Source organism: Salarias fasciatus, chromosome 5, assembly GCF_902148845.1.
Source record: "Salarias fasciatus chromosome 5, fSalaFa1.1, whole genome shotgun sequence".
NCBI classification, from domain to species: Eukaryota; Metazoa; Chordata; class Actinopteri; order Blenniiformes; family Blenniidae; genus Salarias; species Salarias fasciatus.
In genome coordinates, this window is record NC_043749.1 from 33,713,660 (window position 1) to 33,724,120 (window position 10,461).

The window sequence follows — 10,461 nt, forward strand, 5'->3', positions numbered from 1 at the left end:
TTTTTAAAAGAATAAATGAGGAAGGAAAACACGCAAAACCTCTTTAAATAAACCAAAGTATTTAAAACATCGAAAATACCAACACTGCCTCCGAGCAGTGCAGAAAAAGAGCAGTGAATCTGCAAAAACAGGCCAGATGTCATCAAGTGCTCACATCCTGAATCGTCACTGAAACTGGAGAAAAGCAGCATCAGACCCAGTTTTTCTACACGTATCAGAACTGCACACGCAGCCTTGTTTTAAAGGCTGAAAGTCTTTTAATCTGGATTTGATGGAAAGTGACAAAAATGGCTCCTGTGGTGTTGACGGTTCTGAGACAGAATAAACTAATACATTCCAGATTTAAGTAAAAGAGATAAAAAATCGAGGGTTTCTCTGCTGCTGACTGCAGGATTTTTCTCCACACATCTCAGAAATGGAAATAGTGACATAGTACCTAAAAGGAAAACTTTTTTTTCTTCTATTTTTTAGTATATGGAGTTTTGCAACACTTAAAATACTGTTATTGGCCAAATGATGAGTTGGATGTTTACCAGCTTTACCAAATGAAACATGTTGTTTTTAAAGGTCAGAATGATGAAAGTCTGCTTTATTCAGTTTCCAGTCCTTAAATAGATGCTCGGTAGTTTCTTCTTCTGTGTCACAGAAAGATTAACTGAGGTTCATCAAAATGAAAATCCTGGCTCCAAGAGGACTGATGAATCTGGTGAAATTCAGACGTTAACACACAAAATGGGACTGATTGCAGCAGAGCGCCCAGATGAGCGGCGTGCAGGGGGACGTCCCGGGGCTGCTGATGGCCGCCGCCAGCCTGCTGCTGCTCGCCGCCGCCGCTGGGAAGGACTGTTGGAGGGTAGGAACGCGTCTGCGCTCGCCATTCTGAAATCGCTCCTGTCAATCCAGAGGAGCGCCACCGGCGCCTCCTCCGCTGGACGAGGGGGGAAATGAGTTGGCTCCACTTTGAATGGTTTGCAAGATATTTGCCTTCGAGGTGCAGGATGTGAGTTTCAGTTGATTAGAATCACCCTGCGGTTCCCGACAGGCTGGAGAAGGCAGCAGTTTGATAACATTTCCCTGATGGTTGAGGATTGGAGATGTTTCCGGTCGTACGGATTAAAGCCTGGATTAATCTCTCTGATTCGGTGAAAATGAACCGTTTCTGTCTTCATTTCAGGGAAGATTTGATCGTTCACACTGCGACACAGCGGCAGAAACACAGGAAACGGTGTCGATTTCATGTTCAGCCACTAGTAGCTGCTTTTTCTGCTACATTTTGATTTGTTCAGGCTGTTTTGGGCTCAAAATAAACACTTTACATTGAGGTGTACATTTCAATATATTCTGAAAACTGACAAATGATATCAAGTATTCAAACTACTTTTAAAAAAAAAAGGTTAAATTCACATTTTTTAAGACAATTTTGACTATTCCAGCTGCTGCGTGTGTGTGTGTGTGTGTGTGTGTGTGGTGTTGCAGGAAGGGGCCAAAGACGCGCTGTCGTCGGTGGGGCTGAGCTGGCGCTGCCGGGGCCTGTGGGGGGAGTGTGTGTACGACGGCCTGGTGGGCCTGAGGACCTGCGACGTGTCGCCGTCCTACATGGAGACGCTGCCCGGTACACACACCGAGACGGAACCCGTCCGAACGCAGGAGCCGGGCCTGGAGTCCGCTGTTAGAACCTGATCCGGCGGCCCTGCAGCTCAGCGTTACAGACGTCAGCCTTCAGGCCACGAGCGGTTCAGAGGATGCGCTGCAGCGTGCGCCTTTCACTGACAGCAGATCAGTTCAGTCCCGGACACGAGGGGATGTGTTCAGCGTGTCGTCACGGTTCTTGATTGTGTTTCACAAACAGTTTCGGTGCAACTTAATTCAGCATGAAGCGTTTGGCTGATGGATAAATTCTCTCATGTTGTCAACATCAGGCTAAAGTATCCACTGCGTTAATGCTTATCCAGTATTAACTTTAGCGTCAGTCAGCAGGTTTCCTTTCAGGAGCTGGATTCAGCTGAGCGTCCCGCTCTCTGGAAACTGCTCACATGAGCAGACCGTTCTGACTGGAGGCGAGCGCGGCCTCAATCTCCCCTCGCATCTCCGACTGGAGGGCTGAGGAGTTCTGTCCATCTCACAACGACATGAGCTGAATTAGTGTGTGTCTATATACTGGTGAAATGTCCAGAGTGTTTTCACACAGGTTTAACTAAGCAAGCGTCACACTCACTTCGCTTTTAGATTCATTGTCTCTTAGATGAAGCCGACATGTGAATCAGACTCTAGTTGTAATGCTGCAAAAAACTGAACAAACTTCAAATTTTATTTCAGATAATAACCCAACACACACACACACACACACACACACACACACACACGTGACCCTGGACTCTTGTCTGCAGCGGCCCTGCTGGCCATGAGGCTGTCCCTGCTGGGGATGGGCTCTCTGTGCGTCTCCTCCGTCCTGGTCCTGGTCCCTGCTCTGGACTGCGTCCGGCTGCTGTCCAGCAGGCCTGAGGGGCGCAGGCTGCTGCTGCTGCAGGTCTCTGGCGCCCTCTGCCTGTGTGGAGGTTGGTACTGCAGCTCCGCAGCTCGGGTGTGTGTGGATGGACTGGGCTTGACCGGTGTGTGTTCCTCAGGTGTGTGTGGTGCCGTGGGCCTGCTGTGGTACGGAGTGGAAACTTACAGCAGATACACACTCGAGGTAGCTGCCGACACACTCTGGAACAACCCAACACACCACCTTTCTCTTATGGTCACAGTCAGAGAGAGATTTAGCATTTCATCCACCCAGAGAGAGCTCAGTCACTTTCTGAAAAACACTCATAAACAATGCGATCGGTGTTCCTGTTGGCCTCTGCGAGGGCTCCAGTTTGTCACCAGACTGAACCTCTCTCACCGCACGATCACTCGCTCACATTATTGCTTCAATCAGTAACAGCCCTTGAAACCTTCCCAATTATCCAGCGGCGTCTGGCGGCCGGCGTGAGGAGGCGGCAGATGGAATCCGTCTTAATTAAACCTCCGACACCTCGACCCTCTCTGCCGCTGAAGTGAGCGCTGGCGATCTGAGCGCCCCACCACACCTCCGGGGTGACGGGCGGGAGACGTCTGACACCGAGTTCTGAAAGATCTCCCAATGATTCCCGTTCAGTCGTTTTACAGGGTTGAAACCTCCTGCAGTCAGTCAGAGCTTCAAATAGCACGTGTCGCTGCATTTTCTCCCCCAAGCAGCTTAAAATAAAAATCTGCAATGGGTGCTGCTCAGTGTGTCCCCTGTCAGCCTCAAATCTCTGTGCCTGAGTGGTTCGGGGTGAATGAGGAAATGAAGGCGATTGTTTGGAGGATTGTCTCCTGATCACCAGGCAGAGCGACCCGAGAGCCGGAGTCCGACCTGAGCGTCTGACTCCGCCCTTCAGGAAATGAAATGAGTAGTGGACAGAGGGAGAGGTGTGTAAACGGTGAACAGACACTGAACGCCTGGAGCCAGAAACCTTCCACGTACAGGTTTCCTTTCACATACAGAGCAGTTTGACCTGACAGGGGTCAAGCCAGTAGCTTCATAACACATAATTAACTCCAATACGGTGGATGTTTACAGCATTATTTACATCTCCTAAGGTAGAAAACATGTGGCCACATAAAGCTGGAGCTTCAAAATATAGTGGGCCAGTTCATATAATGATCAGAATAAATTGTAAAAATGATCTTTAATGACGCCACATTTCTACATCTGTGTAGCAATCATGATCCGCCGAACTGATTCAACACATAATCCATCCAGTCACTCAGCAGCAGGCAGTTGAGTCTCTACTGTGAGTGAGCCGAGGCTCTCCTCCTGACAGGCGGCCCTGCACACTCCCGGAATCACCTTTGAGTTTGGCGCCTCCTACTGGCTGCTGCTGGGGAGTGAGGCCTGCTGTCTGACCTCTGCCACGCTGACTCTCAGGAGTTGGTCTCGCTTCCGGGAAGCTGTCAGGACACGAGCAGAGCCGCAGAGACAGCCGGACGTCCCTGCTGCTCCACCACCTGCGTCCAGCTTCCAGACGTACATCTGAGGACGGACAGGACGCCGTCTGGGGGACGCCGCAGTGTGAGGCGTCCGCTGCTCTGAAGAGATGCGTTTTAAAAGAAAATCAGTGTTTGAGGCTCGTAACTTTTATTTGGTTGCTCGACTGGAGTCTCATTCAGGCCAGTTTTGGTCCACTGGCCTGATGTTTGAAACCCCTGATTTATCATCTTTCTCTACAGACTAAGACGGCTCCAGACTGTCTCATTTTACAGCAGCGGGTGGGTTTAGATGGGACTGTTAATCCAGAATAAAAGTTAATTCTGCTTTAAAATGACCATGTAAACACCTGATTACGAATTAAATCTGTATTCGGAATAAAGTTTAATTCCAGATGAAGCGTCTGGTTTATTCTCATTCTAAAGCAGAATGACATGTAAACCTTCTCTACCAACCGATGTCTTTTCAACTTTTCATGGAAAAATCATACACATTAAATCAGAAAATCTGTCGTTATTAAATCTTATGAAAACAGGGGTGTTGATTTTCTAGATTTCTCTTAATTACATTTATAAAATGAACTGGTTAAATAATTTTTTTGTAAAATGATTCTTCACTGTGGTTTTTCATTCCTAAATATGTATTTGATCAGATTGGCGGTCTGCCTTTCCTGCTGGTTTATAATTAAAAAATAAATAAAGTCCCTCTAAAATTAGCTGACTTTCATAAAAAGCTGTTATTTGCTTAGAATTTAATTTACAAGCACAACTTCTCACCACAACAGCAGGCTACTATCTCTGGAATAATGGTGATATTCTGTTTCACAGTAAGAGTCTTGTTTCTAGAATAATGGTGATGGCGTTCAGAATAAGAGTATTTTCTTTAAAAACTGGTTTATTGCGGTCAGCTGTTGACTCCTGATAGTCATTTCATGGGTTACTATCAAGTCCTCCATGAATTTAACTTTCCCGTATCAGAGGATTGTGCTCAGGTTGTCGGTTCTATTCCAGATGATTCTCTTTGTTTGTGTCGAGGCGTTTCTGTTAAAGATGGAGCTGTTATTAATCCTGTTAAGTCTCCTTGTGGGAGAGTTTGTTTCTTGTCCTCACATAAGAATAATTATCAATCTGTCCGTTCATTGTTTTAGAACCGGTCTATCAGGAAACCAGACGTCATTTCTTATCGGCGTTCTCACCACACAGATATTCCTTGGTCCAGAGTTTGGTTGCTTCCCTATAAAGATCTGATTATTAACAAAGTGAAGGAGATTTACTGTAAAAGTTTTGAATAAATTTATCCCGTAAAGCATTTTTTGCAACTGTTTGGAGGACAATATTGCCATTAACTGTTCTTTCTGTTCAATTCATCCTGAAGAGTCCCCCATCTTTTCTGCCATTGTGATTTCACTACTGATCTGTGGTTGTATGTCAAAATGTATCCATGACAAGCTCTTTGCAAATCTCGTGTTGTTATTTAGCAGGTTATTTTTGGTTTCTTTGTTTAGAATAACAGAAATGATAAGGGAAAAGTCCATATTATGAATTTAGTTCTTATTTTAGCCAAATTTTACATACATTACAAACTCTTTTTTTCGTTTATTTTTTTTTTCTTTCAGGGAGGTTGACCTGTACCTTAAATTAAATTAATGCTTGCAAAAAAAAGAAGGTCCAACGACTTTGAGTGCATGTGTGGAATGTGGTTTGGCTGTATAAATTGTTTGTATTCTTTTTTCTGTTTTTTTGTTTTGTTTTCTTCTCTATTGATGATTTTTTTTTTACTTTGTATTACGCTGAATCGTTGAATTAAAAATAAATGAATAAATAAATAAATATAAAAACTCGCCTTAACTTTATTGCAGTCGTTCTGCGCATGCTCGTTCACTCGACGCTCATTCATTCGATGACATCATACCCCAAGATGGCGGCCTGCGGTAAGTGTTCAGCTCACAGAGTGTAAATTCGCTCTACGGTTCAGCTCGTCCGGAGACGATTCATTTAACGGAGCTCAAGAAATTAACATGATGAACACAGCAAATGGATGGAAGCATAAAAATGCAGAACTTTGTTTTTTTTAAGCGGTAGCAACATGAAAGTTAATCGTGACAGAAAGTCAGAAAAAAATCGCCGTCAGCGGCGTTTGTTTACTTCCGGTAGATTATTACGTCACATCCGCTCCCTGTCCAATCAGAACGCTTCGCAAGCCACAGCGTGTCAGGCGTGTAAATATGAAGGAAAGTTAATGTAAATCACTTAATACTGAGTAAACTAATTCTGAATTTAACACCGTGACCATTAAGAGCTAAACTGAACATGTTTTTTAATTTTCAATAATCTTTCTGTTTGGTTCAAAGTGTAAGTGTTCGAGTCACTGCTGCTGTTTAACTTGTCTGATCTGCCCCCCTCTTTGATAATGAGATTTGTTTCCATAATAATGTGTTCAAGCTGTTCAATACAAGATAAAATTTCCATTTTACCCCAGCGTGTGGCAACCTGTGTGAGACCAGACACTGCAGTGGATGAAACACAGTCCTGTCTTTACTTCTTTACTCGGATTATTTGGATTCTGCTGTGAACGGTGAACATTTCCTTACATTTAACCTATTTCCCCCCCTTATTTTAGCAGTTCCCCCCTCTTTTTCATCATTTTTTGAGGGAATAATTTTGACAATTTAGCTATTTTAATGATGTTGACTCTTTCTAAGCAGTTTTGCACTTCTTTTTTTACCTATTTTTTCCCATTTATTTTTCTGTTTATTTTAAATATTTTTTCAGGCAAGAGTTAAAGAGACCATTTGAAAATCACTCTGGTGTGTAAACAAAATAAAAATGAAGCCAAATGTTTTATTCACGTTTTGTTCCGTGGAAAGCGTCATGGAGCCACTCCACATGTGAGCCCTGTTATCACGTAAACAGACATCCAAAACACGTTTCATTAAAATAACAGCATTATATCAGTCATCAATACTGTGTTTGTGTCAAAGTACCTTGTTACTTTAAACAGCTGTTCCCTGCACTGGTGATAAGTCATCCCCTGACCCGGGCTGATAAATGCATGTGCGTTTTAAGAATGTGCTGCAGCCCACAGATATTCCCCCTGTGCAGCCAGCAGAAGTGCCTGTGGGAAATGTTTTTAGACGCCGGTCTGAAACGGCGTGAACGCTACACAGACTGTATAGTCATAGGACGAGTCGCTGCATCCGTAAATCTCAGGCGCATGTGAGATTTCACGTTCCCGCTCTGCTCTCACCACTGTGTGTTTTATTTTCCTCAAACTGCCTGATTTTAGCTCCGTGGACAAGTTCACGGTGAGCCTGTACTTTCTAAAACGTGCTGGCAGAGATGTGTTTTACGAGCCTGGCTGTTTTCGCTGTGCTCCGAGGTCCTGGAGGTTTTCTGGACGTAGAGCCAACCTCAAACACGCAGAACAAACACAATCGGGTTTTTTTTACTCCTATTTTTCATGAGTTGAACTGAAAGATCTGAGACTTCTTCTGTCTGTCCGCTGGAGTTGCTTCCAGAAAGTTGCGTTTTTAGTGAATTTGTGCAGCGCTAGAGTGAACATGGATGGAATTAGCTTTGAGTTCATACGACTGACAGACAGATTCACACAGGTCGTTTTCACAGTCTTGCAACAGAAAAAAGTGTGAAATAGTTTACTTATAGAGTCAGAAATCTACAATTACTAATTTGCTGCCACTTATTGGAGCTACTTATTTACTTCCACCTGAATACATGCAGCAGGAAATGACAGAAATATCAACTCGGCAGTTTCTCTAAAACCAAATGATGGTAATTATTCATGTGCAGATCAATAGAATATAGTGACAGTCTGTCAATAAATGTGTGTTTCCTGAAAGGTGAAGCGTATTTTCATGTGGGTTCTGCTTCCTGTGTGTGGCGCTAACATGACGGTATAAATGTGCTACACATGCTGGGACTCCAGATAACACATTAAAACAAAACACAGTTTCTGCTGGTGTCTTCTGAATGGATGTCATTTAAAAGAGAGCACCTTTAACTCATTTCTCCTCCCTGTTTTTCGTAGCAGGAGCATCACTGATCCCCGCTGTGGTTTTACTGAGGCTCCTGGGACCACAGAGTCACATGACAGCCAAGCACAGTACCTTGTCCATGTTGTTTCTATCTTCCCTTCAGTGGCTTTAATCTCGGAGCCTCATTTTCTCTCATGTGGAAGCTGATCCATGCAGTCAAACGTGACGCTGTAGTCACCTTTGTGAGATCCGTGTTGCGTGTTAGCCTGTGACTTTTATGACTTGCAGAGCCTTTTCAGTCCCTTTCAAACAAGGAAAATATGTGGAGAACTGCGAAACATGTTTAACTTAAAAGGAGGAACTCATGAAGTTGTGCCAGTAGCTCTGATAGTTCCACAAAAATTGTCTTTCAGGTTCCATAGAGTCGATGTTCATCAAGCTTCCAGCTGTTTTTGTAGTAATTTTCAGTGGTCTTTTTAGCGGTTTTGCCATATTTGGCCCTCTTTAGTGGCTTGTAGCCTCAGCTTTTGAACATTGAGCCATTTGTCTTGTGAAGCATTTTGTATTTTCCTCATGTTCTCGGCTGGGGTGTCAACACAGGATCCACATCGAGCCCAAGTTCACCTCGGTCATATCAGAGTATCCTTGATGAACATGTCTATACTGTCACCAAACAATTGTATGAAAATTACTGCATTGTCAACATATAAATTCTCACACAGAAACAGTGAAATGTTGGAAAAAGCTCTCCTGCAGCTGCTGCATTCTGGTTGTTCTTCCAAACTTCCCTGACAGCGGGGCTGTGAGGCTGCTTGACATCTTTCACGGCAGCATCACCGACATCTGGACCCGGGTCTCAGTGCTGCGCTCGCTGCTTGTAAGACATTTTCTTAAAGAAAAAAAAAACCATTGTTTTCTTTAAAATTTTAATTGGTGGAAATTGGTGGTTTGGCCGACAGATAGAAGCCTCTTGTGTGCCACGTTTGGCCCACAGGCCTTATGTTTACACCCATGATTTATGGTTTCTCCACAGAATAGAATACCTTAAAACATTGTACGTTATTTAAAATGACAGGAAAAAAAAATTGCCGTCTACGTAATTTCACTGTTTAGCTGTTTCTGGCGACGTTAAGCCTTTTAGTTGTTTTAGATATTTCAATCATTTTAGATATTTTAGCTGTTTCCTTTTCAGTTTTCAAGTGACTTTAGCTATTATAAGTTCTTTCTTTGCCATTTCAGCTGTTCTGACTGTGAACTTTATCATACCAGCTTTAATCCATTAAAAAGAGAATCTGCTGTGCAGTAAAAGAAATGCTTGGTTTGTGAGAGCTTCAGGGAGCTGATACAGAGAGGCTGAAGGGCCACATGCAGCTCCAGAGTCTTGAATCCAGCCTTTATTAGAGCGGTGTGATGGGACTGAGCGGGTAGAAATAGTTTATTCTGGGATCAATAAGGTCTGTATTTGTAATCTTCTTATGAAGATCTAGACCTCGGACATTCTGAGATTCATTAAATGTAGTATTAATGTAGCATTAAAAGTCCTACATTTAGCTAAAGCTTTGCACTGTGTGCAGTGGTTTGAGCTGCAGAGGACCAGCAGATTGCTTCGCTGTGAGCATGTGCCAGTCCACCTCGGAGAATGTGCTGCAGTCCAGTGGAGCAGAAGTGGAATTCCACGTCTGCAATTATCGAACAACAGGGTGCAAAAGAAGTATTTGAGCTGCAAAGGAGAAAACGAGTGGAGGGGTAGAGGTGGTGGGGGGGAGGGCGAAAAGTCAGACGAAGGCAAACCGTTGAGAGAGCGGTGAAGAAGCGAGTCGGAGCCTGGTCCACTTTTTAAGTCTCTGTTTACTTCGTTCTAAAAGAAACAGACGCAGGGTATACTGTAAATGAGATGATACACAACATAGAGGAGGTAAATATTAGAGAAAGGAACGGCGTGGTAAATAAATGCAGGCTTTTGAACGCTCAGAGCACCGAGCGTTCCTTAGTACAGGAGACAGCACACAGTACAGTACATCCTCTGGAGTCAACAATACGACGACTCTGTCGTTCACGCAAAAATCATATTGGCACTTAACAGAGGAGAAATGAGCGCAGTGGGTATATCCTCAGTCCAGGCTGTGTGGAAACAGGAACACAGTAAGGCGTTGTGCTGGACAAGCAGTGCTGGAACGTAACTTCACATTCATTTTTGGAAATCCAAACAAACCAGAGGAACCGTGGACACACTCCCCTCAGACGGGATGGACCCCCGTCGAGAACCCATGTAGTCAAACACATACATGTGCACAAAACATATGTTATAAGGCACTGTAGTAAAACATTACATTTGTAGTGAAAAAAAAAAGAGTGGAGGTGGTGGTATGTACACCTGGGCTTTAACATGTTATGGAGAACATACCCTGATGTGACTGTCTCTCCCAAAGTCAACAATACAGACAAGACTAGGATAGCGACGCTCTTTAGCCCTTCC

At 43.9% G+C, this 10,461-nt stretch overlaps 1 protein-coding gene across 1 annotated transcript; it reads left to right on the forward strand.

Moving 5' to 3' along the window:
- The first annotated feature begins 760 nt into the window (after nt 1-760).
- LOC115388522 (claudin-16-like) lies at nt 761-4,043 on the forward strand. Its single transcript, XM_030091682.1, has 5 exons — nt 761-853; nt 1,477-1,612; nt 2,388-2,555; nt 2,625-2,689; nt 3,831-4,043. Exons 1-5 carry the CDS (start codon nt 761-763, stop codon nt 4,041-4,043), a joined length of 675 nt encoding a protein of 224 aa, XP_029947542.1.
- The last annotated feature ends 6,418 nt before the right edge of the window (nt 4,044-10,461 follow it).

What these genes read in the sequence shown, in the direction of transcription:
- LOC115388522 (XM_030091682.1), top strand. Translation starts at nt 761, where the DNA reads ATGAGCGGCGTGCAGGGGGACGTCCCGGGGCTGCTGATGGCCGCCGCC. An exon ending in CTGGGAAGGACTGTTGGAGG is followed by an intron (nt 854 to 1,476) that starts GTAGGAACGCGT and finishes GTGGTGTTGCAG; the next exon opens with GAAGGGGCCAAAGACGCGCT. An exon ending in ACAGCAGATACACACTCGAG is followed by an intron (nt 2,690 to 3,830) that starts GTAGCTGCCGAC and finishes TCCTCCTGACAG; the next exon opens with GCGGCCCTGCACACTCCCGG.